Raw genomic sequence first — 12,679 nt, 5'->3', positions numbered from 1 at the left:
ATCAGGATGCTTGCATGATGCAGCACAGCCTTAAAGCAATATCATGCCTTTCTTACTGCAAACATACATAGTTAGTTTATATATTGCCTGGCCAACTAGTTAGGCAAATAACAATTTCCTGACAGTGCTATTTTATTTTGAGTTGGACTAAGGAAAAATTTCCTAAGGGTAAGACCAATCAAGTTGGCCACGCCCACCCAGTCACATGACCCATTTCCCACAGAAAACACCGGGCGCCACAAAACCTGGGTAGGTGTGGCTGGGGGGATGTCATGTGACTGGGTGGGAATGACATTGAGTTGACCACCAAGCCACGCCCACTAAGCCATGCTCACAGAACAGGGAGTAAAAAAAAATGAATTTCACCACTGGTCATAATGTGTTAACCTTGGATTAGATTCAGTATCAGAACCTGACACCCTGAGAAAATGGTCATGGCCCCGGAATCTTGGCACAAATTGCCAGTTTTCACATGCCCAGCTGTAAGCCAGGCAGTTGTTATTTAGAATCATTCTTTTAAAAAAAACTACTATAGAATTGTAAATTTGTAGGAAATAGTCAGATGTTCATGGGGACAGTTGCAGGCAGCAATAAAACACCACAATTATAGTCCCATTAATATACAGAATAGACACAGCAGAGCAGTTTATTTTAGCACTTTTCAGACCTATAGCTGTAGTTTGCTTTTCTGATTCTGTCTACTCAGACAGATCCTGCTCAATAGGGTTGACTGTATTTAATAGTTCTTACTCCCCAAAAAATGGGAATAGGTTAACAATTTAAGCCACTCAGCAAGATATCTTTTCTCATGATGCATCATGAAAATATTTTAACTATGATCAGAAAATATGGCATAGTATAAAGTGATTTGATACTTTATACAAAAGATCATACAACCTTTTGTGTTCCATCTGAATAGTAATATGGAGTTACCTTGTTAACTTTTTCAGGGGTTAGCCAAAATTGGCTTGGTGCTGCCATCTGATGTCTACATTAAGGAAAGCTTATTGTAAACATGCAAATGTTACAAAAACGTATTCAAAAATGTATGTGGATATATTTATATGTTATAGAATCACATGTGCATAATAAGAAAACTGTTGTAAAAATAAATATTTCATTACTTTTGAAGATTAGTGTGAATATAGATATAGAATTTGACTGAGTACAAGATATTCCAAATTTGATCATATTGGCTATGTTGGGCAAAAGGTACCTTCGTCCCAATTTTTTTTTTCTCATATAAATCTAAATTCTTAGACCTTCTTGGAGATATACTATTACTATTACAATTAGCAGCAACCTTTTAAGAGGAGTGTAGAGGATCAACAGATCAAATAATATGATGTTCTTTTCCCCTTCCTCATTTTATTGATGGCTGTGTCTGGTGGATGAGTTAGAATTAGGTTGAGAGACAACCAATTAGCATATTCTTTTCACTTTATTTTATACTTTTAGAGTAAAAGCTGATTATTAATTAGGTCAAAAGGAAAGCTTTCCCATTTCTTCTTCAGATTGTTTTCTTTTCAAATGGTAAATGTTTTTTTTTTTAAGTAAAATATCTTAGGTTGGGTAAAACTGAAAATTGAGTTCAGGAGGCTTTGTTATGAATCTCTCTATTCTTAATCTGTACTGCCTAAAGAGGCAATGATTAGTCTCGGTTTTCTAGAAGTTGTTTTGGACATTTGTATATTTCTTTTTTGTCTATTTTCCTCTTTTATGTATACTTACCAGCAGCATTTCTCAATCTTAGCAACTTAAAATGTGTGAACTTCATTTCCCAGAATTCCCCAGCAAGAATGCTGGCTTCGGAATTCTGGGGGTTGAAATCCACACATCTTCAAGCTGCCAAGTTTGAGGAACACTGAGACAGTTCAGTGAGTGCCATTTCATCAACTTTGTCATGTATATGTCTCTCTCCCCAATTTATAGGTAAGAGTCAAGATAGTCAAATGTTCAAAGACAATTTATTGTTTTTAAACTTTCATGATTCCTTTCAAGATAACCAATAACACTATGAAAAAAATGCCTTATCATGTTGCTTCCCATATTTTCCCCATTATTTGGACAGTAGTTAATGATACAAGCTGTTCAGTTAGCAAAATTATCTAAAATATTACCTATCTATAAATTTACGGACTCTATATTATAGATGGTTTTTTTTAAAGTTCTCATGTTTACCATATTTTCCATCTGGAAAAATCAAATTGCATTAAAAAGAAAAACTCTTAACCCAAGTCCAAATCTCACACAGCAAATTACATACATGAATCTAATTTGAATATAATTATTATTAATATGAACAAACTAAGTATTTACCTCATCTTGTTGGGAATTTAATAGCTGCAGCTTCATATGCTTCATATAGGCCATTGTGATTGGCATATTATAATCAATCATGCTTGTCACCAATGTTGGAGGTTTTCCATTATCTGAAAGAATTAGAACATATCATATATCATGTGATAATTACAGGGTTCTGTAAGCAAATTAATTGCAAACTAAGTGTTTTAGAATATTTCCACTTTAGGAAAAATTAATCAGCAACTGCAACTTGATAAACTCCATGGGGATTATAAAAATTTCTTCATAACTGCAAACTTTTACATGACAATAAAAATATATTGAGATATTTTATATAGAAAGATTTGAAAGAGATGCAATGAAAGTCCCATAATTAAGTATGATCATTTTACTTCATAATAGAGTTCAAGGTAGTTTGCATAGGATTTCAGGCAGCCTCCTGTCTCACTAATCCTGACTTTAATTTCAGCAAGAAAGCTACATCCAGGATATGTAATTAAATGACAATACATCCAGAAAGTGTGGCAGCACATTGCATGTATTTAGTTGTTGTCTTGTAAAAGGGCTTTTGTTATGCTTCCGCACATTTTAACAAAATATGCCCAAATTGAATGATATTGGCTGTATGATTAGCACAGAAAGGAGCATGTACCATGCTATGTGGAAGGCAAATACCATTCTACAGTCTACATCTTTCTTTTTTCTACACCTTCCAAAATATATTATGAAAAGGCCACTCAGGGTATCAAACTCAAGGCCCGGGGGCCAGATCCAGCCCACAAGGTACTTAGATCTGGCCCAAGGGACCACTCTGGAAACAGTGAAGGACTAGCCTGTGGTGCTTCTGCCGGTGAAAGTGGGCTCCATTTTTGGCTGCTGTGACCTCCTGCAACCTTCTGCCAGTGAAAACAGAGGTCGGGAATGCTGCACGCGGCCCTCCTGAGCTCTGTTTTCACTGGCAGAGGGTTGCAGGAGGTTGCAGCAGCCAAAAATAGAGCTAGGGAGCCTGTTTTCACTGGCAGAGCACTTAGGCCACCACAGGTGCCTCCGGCAGGAGTGATGTCAAGCTGGCCACACCCACTCAGCCATGCCCACCCTGACCCTTGAGGTCAAACATAACCCTGATGCGGCCCTCAATTAAATAGAGTTAGACATCCTTGGCGTACATTGATCAAGGCTATGAGAGTGCCCAAGGTCCATATCTATGGCCCATCTGGTGATGATATAACTTTGAAAGATATAACTTATTCAAAAGACCAAACAAAAGTGGAGGAGTGGCATTATACATGAAGGAAGTGCATTTCAGATATTGAGATCCAGGAATTTTAGTGCCAAAGTCCAAGAAGATTTGGATAAAAGCACAAGGCAGGAAACAAGATGGTATTATTGAGGCGTGGGGAGACGACTGCTGTACACCATCAAGCTAGGCAGAACCTCCAGATACAGCACTCCTGGACTAGTTAAAAGAATTTTCAGGGATGACAGACATAATAAAGGAAACTGCAACAACCCAGATATTTGTTGGAAAACCAGGTTCGCCAAAACTGCAAGCTTCCAAAATTTCTCAGTAGTCTTGCTGACTATTTCATGTTTCAGAGCACTGAAGACAAGAGCAGGAGGATCAGTCCTCCTAGATAGGAATGGGATTTTTGGGGAGAAATGACCGTATCATCTTTAGATTCAAGATACTGCAGAAAGAGAAATTGGGGCATAATAGTGTGCACAATATGTTTCAGAAAAGGCAATTCCAGAGAAGTAATATGCAGGATCCCATGGGAAAAAAATTCTGAAATCCAAGATTGTGTAAGAAAGTTGGGAATTTCTCAAAAACACATTACTAAAATGATAGTTACACACCTTTTCAATGAGAAAAAAATGGACATTTTAGAAATTGCACAGCAGGCTTTTAGATGAACTGAGTGTTAGAAAGACATATTGAGGAAATGGAACGTGGATATATTCGCCAAGCAACTGAATCAGTAAGTAGCAAATAGTTACTGAAATGAAGTTGAAAGGCTAAAGTGCAAAAGTAACTTAGACTCACATAGGGAAGCTAAAAGAAAGCAAAAGACTCCTTTGGTATTTTAAATAGTAGAAGAAAGAAAAAGGAAGGGCTGAGCCCATTAGTACAAGAAAATAATAGGATAGGAAGGATGGTAATAGGTGATGGAGAGAAGCAAGCATGATGGAGAGAACTCCTCATCTCTTACTTTGTTTTGATCTTCTCCCCAAAAGGGAACTGGGAAGGAGGGAGGGAGTGGCAACCAAGTTTTCAAGATTGTTGTCAAGACCCTCATGGCTGGCAACATAAGGAAGCAAAAACAATATAGATTTTTAATGCTAATCTAAGATATGAAAATGGTAAGAATAGGTTCATAAACTCTGTAATATTACTTAAGGGAAAGTCTTTCACTGAATTGCCTCTTCTGAGATAAACACCAAATGTTTTCATCCCCTGCTTTTCCACAATAATAATATTGTGTGACTACGGATCTGAAAATTAATTATCAAATACCAACACAATTGTTTTTGACAGGGAAGATGAAGCGAACAATTACAAATTATAGTAACTGAATTAATTCCTATATTTTAATAGAATATTTATTAAATATGGGGAAATAAATAGAGAAATGTTTAGGTATGCAAATACAGATAGAACAATAATGTATAATATGTGGAATAATGTAAAGTATGAGTGTTTGTATAAAATGAGCAAAAATGAATATTTATAGCAGCATGCTTCTTTTGGGAATTCAATATTTTATTAGTTTATAACTATAACAGCATGCTTCTGACCATTTTGTTAAATGGAATAAGAATTGGTTATGTCGAGAGAAATATAAAATAATTTCAGTGCAGTTGAAAAATAATGTCTTATGAATGCTGTGATTCAGCACCAAGGTGAGTGACATCAAGAAAAGTGAATTGATAGCGAGCAAGGGATAGGCCAGGAATTATGCTTCAGTGGAGTTGAGCTCCTCAAAAATAAAAGATGAAAGATCTGAAAACAAAATGCAATGAATGAATTGGTATGAACACAATGAAAGCCAGGATAATTTCCAAAGATAATGTAGGAGGTGACCAGGCTAAGCCCAAGGTAGGGTCTGGAATCTGGAATCCCTACATCCCTGAAAGAGATCTTGGAAGTCTGTTGATTGCAATCTGGTGTCAATGGGCCTTGACAATTAGTAGATCAGATTCTTGCGTGTAGATTGCTTGGAATAAACTTGCAGTGCTTTTGAACTCTACCTGGTTTCTTGCACATGATAGATAGATATGGAAAGGTATAATGAATTAGGATAAACTAGATTTAACTATATTTTTCTTATGACTAGTATTTCTTATCTTCTTTCTGCATTTTAACCTTAAGTTGTTTTATCTCAAAACTTCACTAAGTATGCTAGAGAATAAGCCAGTGAATAACACAGAATGGGAGCAAACAATATTTAGGCATGGTTCAGGGGTAGGAAACATTGGAAGAATTGAAGACCAGGTTAGAAACAAATCATCATGGAGAACATCTGTGTTGCTAAGAATCAATAGCAACTTGATCACATAAAATCAGTCAAACAATGAGGGTAACTAGCTGATCTGAGAAAATTATCTCACTTTTGCCTTCCCTCAAAATTCTTGTGTTTTCTATGAGATCTATGAGTTTCTTCCTCTGTGAGAAAGAACCTTTCTTCTACAATTCAAATGTCATTTAAAAGTACTTATTTAATTATATTTCATATTTAATGGAAGATTTCTATAGATGCATGGAGTCAGAGGAGAGAAAGCAGAGTTTTTCATTTGGAATATGTTATTTATGTTTGGCTTGTATCTAGCCTAGAGTTTATCCGTGCTTTAACCCACCCTAAATATTATCATTGACATTTCATTTGTTAGATTCAGACTGTACCATCCTCCAGGATCTCAGGACTGCATACCTTGCACTCACCAGATCCTTTTCCCCACTATCACAACACTGAAGGGCGGGTTTAGCTGAAAAAAAATCATGCATTGAATTTTCATACATCATCTTATTATACCGATAGAGGATAGTTATTATGTATCATTTTAGAAAAAACATTATTTTACATACAAAGAAAATGAATGAAAACTATCATGTCTTGGTGTAGTGGTTAAAGGGTTAGCCTAGAGAGCAGAAGACTGTGATTTCTAGTCCTGCCTGTACATGAGTGACCTTGCGCCAGTCATTTTCTCTCAGCCCTAGGAAGGAAGCAATGGCAAACCAGTTCTGGAAAATCTTGAGAATCAAGAAAACTGCAAGGACTTGTCCAGGCAGTCTCCAAGAATTGAGCATGACTGAACAGAAGGGGGGTGGGGAAACCTTGCCCTTATTGTGACTATATAAGAGCAAAGGTTTGTATTACATATAACTGTTTCAGGGAATTCTGGAGACATACAACACAGTATATGCAGAAATGGGATGATATGAATGTTTCAGCCATTCTAGTGTACAATTTTTATGAGTCTTCACTTAAATCAGTAAAATATAAATGGACTATGAATAATATGGTTTACATCAGGGGTCTCCAACCTTGGCAACTTTAAGCCTGGCGGACTTCAACTCCCAGAATTCCCCAGCCAGCTTTGCTGGCTGGGGAATTCTGGGAGTTGAAGTCCACCAGGTTTAAAGTTGCCAAGGTTGGAGACCCCTGCTTTACATCTCATTATTTGACACTAAACCTACCTTTATGATCTGCTCCATCTGGGTTTAAATGCATTCTTTTCTGGCACTCTGAACAGCTCATTAGAAATCGTGTCACTGCTTCTCTTGGAAGAAAGGCATAGGTCTCTGAAATCTGAAATGAATGATGAAATATAAGCATTATGATATAAGCTGAGTGGCGATGATTTAATGAAACCTATCATATTTCTAAATAAAGTATATGATATCATAATTCCTGAAAATCCTATAAAGTGTGCCTGAATACTAATTGGATTTCAAGCAATAGTAGTTTACTTGGTCTACCAAATAATGTTAATAAAATCATTTTTGCTTATGACAAAAAAATTGAGAAAATAAATGCTCAGATGATGTTTCCAAAATGTCTTTTGTTCATATGCCCAAAATATTTGCATTTATCAATTATAGTTCTATTATTTTACCACTGTTTTCATTCTGTCCCCAATTTTGCCTTTTGGTAATACTTCGTTAATTGCATGTCAGTTTTAGACAGTAGAAGATGCAGCTACTTTTAAAGTTACCCCAGTGTCAGATGTTCCATCGCACCTTTGTGGAAGTAAATCCACACCACTGAATAGATTTTAAATTAAGTAAAAAATGTAACCTAGTGAAGTTATTTTTAATGCACAATGATGAAAGCCTTTGCAAAGTTGTCTTACTATGAGAATAACATGATAAATTCAGATGCATTAGCATTTAAATAAAGAATACAGATGACTTCATCTTTCCAGAAGATGCTCTGGATTAAAAAGGGGGAAATATAATTGCATCTCAATCTGTCATGATTAAAACCCAATATAGCAAAGAAATTCCCTTTTTTAGCAACAGAGCTGTGGTGGTGCAGTAGTTAGAATGGAGTATTGCAGGCTAATTCTGCTGACAACTGCCAGCACTTCAACAGTTCGAATCTCACTGGTTCAAAGTTGACTCAGCCTTCCATTCTTCTCAGGTCAGTAAAATGAGGACCCAGATTATTGGGGGCAATATTCTGACTCTGTAAACCACTTAGAGAGTGCTATAAAGCATTGTGAAGCCATATATAAATCTAAGTGCTATTACTATTGCTAGTTATTTCAACACATGTTTCAATATAGATATTCATTCCAAACCATGATATCAAAATCCTCTAAGCATCACAAGAGAAGTACTTTCATTTTATATACAGATCATAATGTTCCATTGTGCACTGTGCATAAGGGGCAGACCTAGTATCACAATATTAAGATATACTTGATTACTCGCCATCTTGCCTACGCCATGGATTGCTATGTACAGAAGCCCCTATCCAACATAGCCTTTAGTTCTACTTAGTTCTACTTTCAACAATAAACCATTATATTGGACACTGCCATGTTGCTGTCCTACAGACTCAACCAGTATGTAACATTAAGAGTGAAAATAGTTTGTACACATTAGTTAACTTTACTAACATATTCAAAAATTTAGTACATTGAAATTAATGAAGCATTCTTGTAGATTTATTAGCAACCTGTATTTTGGGGGATGCTTCATTTATTTTAATCAAAAATAGTACTGGGTTCATAATTCATTCAGGTAGGATGGAATTTTATTTGGAAAACAAAAGAGTTAAAATGTGAAACTGATATACATTTCATACACTGGAACTTAATAGTATAATGCCTGGAGAAAGCATTGGATTGTACAAAGGAGACTTAGTTTCAAGACCACCTTCAGCCTTGGGGCAAACCGAGTGACTTTAGGCCAGTTACTTCAACTTCTATCAACTTACATCACAGGATATTTTTGTGGGGGGGTGGGGGAAATAGAGGAGAGAGAACATATATTCTGCCAGAACTTTGGGCAGAAAGTGTTAGATTCGGGCAATAACGAGGCAGGAGACCAGATGAGTAACAACAGCTCTTTACTATATGGTGAACCCAGCAACCGCAAACGGTAAAAACCCCTCCTTATATACAGTTCAGCTGGAGGCTATCAGCCAATTAGCAACGTGCTATTTCCCGCTCTATTTTCCCTCCAAAACCCTTAAAGATACATTACACTCCTCCCCTCCCAGAAAACTTTTTACCCCTATTTACATAAAATGAATAATTATTTTTCAACGTAGTCACGTAGGTACGCAGGGCGTCTCCTAACTCTTTCGGACCTGCGCAGTTCATTTTCTGGGAGTGAGTCGAGCTGGCCGGAGGGACTGTTCGTTCCTCTCAGCTCCTCCTCCAGGCCATCCGGCCTTGGATTACTTGCAGAGTTGTTCCTGCTTTCCTTTGGAGGGACCGGTTGGTGTCGCTGGAACTCAGATAAGTCCTGCGGTTTGCTCGGATTTGAGTTAGCTGTGGATTCAATTATTGGATAGTCAGGGCCTGTTTCGTCTGTTTCTAGACTTGTGGCTATTCTTTTCCTTAACTGGTCTATGTGGCGTTTCCAAACCCGGCCATCCTCTATTTCTACGAGATATGATTTGGGCCCGGTTGTTTCTAGGATTGTTCCCTTTTTCCAGCTTGGGCCTTCACCATAATTGTGTGCCCATACGGAACTCCCTACTGTCAATTCTCTTGTTTTGCCCGGTGTTGTTTTGTACCCGTCTGGTGTGTAGTTCGGGTTTAACCGGTCTAACGGGCATCTAAGCTTTCTCCCCATCAGTAGCTCTGCTGGCTGCGCCAGTTGCTACACAAGGGGTTCTGTGTTGTACCGCTAAGAAGGTGTCAATTTTAATTGCCAATCGCCTGGCCTGATTCTGGACAATGCCTCTTTGCTCCGGACGAAACGCTCTGCAAGGCCGTTCGTCGCAGGGTGGAAAGGCGCCGAGAGGACATGTCGGATGCCCTCCGCCAAGTACCCTCAAAAGGGTCGCCGTGAACTGTGGCCCGTTGTCTGAAACGAGTGTGTCTGGTAACCCGTGTGTTACAAAAGGTGCCGCAGGACTGAAATTACAGCCTCTGTCATGGATTTCATTAGAATGATTTCCAGCCATTTGGAAAATGCGTCACCACCACTAAGAATGTTTGGCCGTGGAAGGGCCGGCAAAGTCGATATGGATTCGGGACCATGGGCCCTGGGGTTTCTCCCACCTCGGATTGGGGCCGTTGGTGGTAGTGGTCTGATTCCTGGCATGCTTGGCATTTCCCAACCCTATCGCTAATCTCCATGTCCATCAAGGGCCACCACACATAGCTCCTGGCTAAACCCTTCATTCTCACGATCCCAGGATGGCCTTCGTGCAGAAGTTCCAGAACTTTTTCCTCAATTTCTCTGGGACTACCACCCTATCCCCCAGAGCAGACACCCCTTGAGCCGACAATTCCCCGCTTTTTACAAATTCCTAAACGCTCACCCGCGCAGCGGGCCATCCTCTTGCACCCAACCCATTACAGTCCTTAATGTAATGTCCTTGTAAGAAGCCCGAGCCACCTCCTTGAAGTGACTGGACCAGAGTCCAAAGAGTCAATTAACAAGACGGTGTGCCCGGAGTGGGGTCTTCGATAGTCGCTGGTAAAGGGCATCTGCTCAGGCGTCTGCATGCCCTAACTCCTTTCCTGGCCGATGTAGCAGTTTGTACGAATATGCAGCCAGAAAGATAGTCCATCGGGTCAATCTGGGCGAAAGTGCCACGGGCGTTGGGCGGTCGCCCGCCAGCAACCCTAGCAAGGGTCTATGGTCTGTGACGATTTCGAAGTCGCGACCGAAAACATATTCATGGAACTTCTTTACCCCGGAGACTATGGCCAAGGCTTCCCTATCCAACTGACTATAGTTCCTTTCAGCTGAGGACATTGTTCGGGAATAAAATGCTATAGGGGCTTCTGTGCCATTTGGCAGCCTGTGGCTGAGCACAGCCCCCACCCCGTAGGGGGATGCATCACAAACTAGCACCAATGGTAGTGTGCTATTGTATTGTATCAATAGGCTATCGCTAGATAGGAGGTTTTTTATTGCTTCGAATGCTCTAGCTTCTGCCTTTCCCCAAGACCATGCAGCATTTTTTCCTAGTAATTTGTGTAGCGGCTCGGCTATGGTAGCCTTGTTTTTTAATAAAAACCGCGTAAAAATTTACCAGACCCAAAAACGCCTGCAACTCTGTTTTGTTTTGGGGTGCGGGGGCCTTCCTGATTGCCCTAACCTTGCTCTCAGTGGGGTGGATCCCCTCCCTGTCTATCCGGTAGCCCAGGAATTCTACGGATCCTACCCCGATCTGGCACTTGTTTAATTTGACTTTTAAACCGGCGGACCGGAAAATACTTAAAACTTTTCTCAGTCGCACCCCAAGTTCTTCCATATTGTCGGCGGATACCAGTACGTCATCAAAGTACGGTACCACCCGGGAGCCCTGCAGAAGCCGCCCATTAAATTTTGAAATAATCCTGGTGCCACACTGACCCCAAATTGTAACCTGGTGCATTTGAAAGCACCCTGTGCGTTACGATTGTTTGAGCTCGCCGTGCTGCTATCTACGGGTAACTGCTGATAGGCTTGGGCCAAATCTAGTTTGGCAAAACCTGCCCCTGCCCTAACGAGTGCAGCAAGTGTTGTACCACTGGGACGGGTAAGCGCTTTTGCAAAGCTTTGTTGCGTTGCCTTGTAATCGGCGCAAATCCTGACTGACCCGTCTGGTTTCACTGGGGTGACTATGGCGTCTCCCACTGCATGGTCAACTGGCACTAGTATCCCTGGCTTACTAGTTTGTCCAGTTCCCGGTCAATCTTGGGCTTCAGGGCGAAGGGAACCTCCTAGCCTTTAAACGGATAGGGGCAACTTGAGGGTCTAGGTTGAAGGAGATAGGGGTCCCTTGTACTTGCCCAGGCAGTCTTTGAAGACGCCCTCGAACTCCTTCATGAGTTCGCCCTGAGGTCGACTTCATTTCGGAAGACTCCGGTCACTCCCATGCCCAATGCCCGGAACCAGTCCAGTCCCAACAAACTCGGCAGAGTCCCATCGACGATGGTGATGGGCAGAGTTTTTCGAACTGTCCATACTTGACGTGGACGGACGCCCCTCGAACAGGGATCCTGTTCCTTGATAGTCCTGCACTCTTAGTTTCTGTGGTTGCAGCTTGCGTTTCGCGATAGCCGGCAAGTTTTTTCTAAGTTGCTCCAGGACATGATCGTAATTGAAGATCCAGTGTCCACTTCCATTCGCACGGCACCCTTCAATGAGTGTTTTAATAAAGATTTTTTTTCTAGGCGTGTTGATGCCTGGCCCACTCTCACGGCAGTCTGATTCAACTGCGCTTTTTTCCTTGACCAATCCCGGCCGCGTTCCCGCGCTTTGATTGGTCGGTTTGAATTTTGGCGGAAGGTTGGGCGCCGGCAGGCTTTCGCGATGTGCCCTTTTTTCGCACCGACAAGTCGCATCCTTAAATTTGCAATGTTGCCGTTGGTGTTGGCCCCGCAACTCGCGATTCGCCCGGTCTTCCCTCTCCGGCCTCCCGGTGTGGAAGACTTCTTCCTCTTCCTCCTCTTCCGACTCGGCCTGGACTTCTTCGTTGTGGACCGGGGTTGTTTTCGCTGCCGCCCCTGGCGCGACCGGCTTTTGTAGTGTTTCTGCCGCTTGGGTAGACATCTCGTGAGCCTTTGCCTCGTCCAGGGCGATTGCGAGCGTTAGGTTGCTTCTGGACAGCAGCCGCCGCAAACGGATGTCCCTGACCCGCAAATTAGTTGGTCGAGCAACGCGCCTTCCAAGTCTCGGTACTCACAATGGTTCGCGGCT

General features: G+C 40.8%; 1 protein-coding gene across 5 annotated transcripts in view; it reads right to left on the bottom strand.

Annotated features, from left to right (window-relative positions):
- The window catches only part of NOL4 (nucleolar protein 4), a 167,294-nt gene that overhangs the window by 78,892 nt on the left and 75,723 nt on the right, over window positions 1–12,679 (bottom strand). For 3 of the 5 annotated variants that reach the window (XM_058178221.1, XM_058178223.1, XM_058178224.1), the window contains exons 3-4: window positions 7,001–7,112; window positions 2,320–2,432 (exon numbers count right to left, since the gene is read on the bottom strand). In XM_058178221.1, the coding sequence (XP_058034204.1) occupies window positions 2,320–2,432; window positions 7,001–7,112 (225 nt within the window). Of the gene's footprint in view, window positions 1–2,319; window positions 2,433–7,000; window positions 7,151–12,679 lie in introns of all 5 variants that reach the window. The other 2 variants (XM_058178220.1, XM_058178222.1) reach the window with 1 other exon arrangement.

This window comes from Ahaetulla prasina, chromosome 3 (genome assembly GCF_028640845.1).
Source record: "Ahaetulla prasina isolate Xishuangbanna chromosome 3, ASM2864084v1, whole genome shotgun sequence".
Lineage (NCBI taxonomy): Eukaryota > Metazoa > Chordata > Lepidosauria > Squamata > Colubridae > Ahaetulla > Ahaetulla prasina.
Note: the sequence above shows the minus strand (reverse complement) of the source record. Positions and strands in the feature narration are given on the sequence as shown.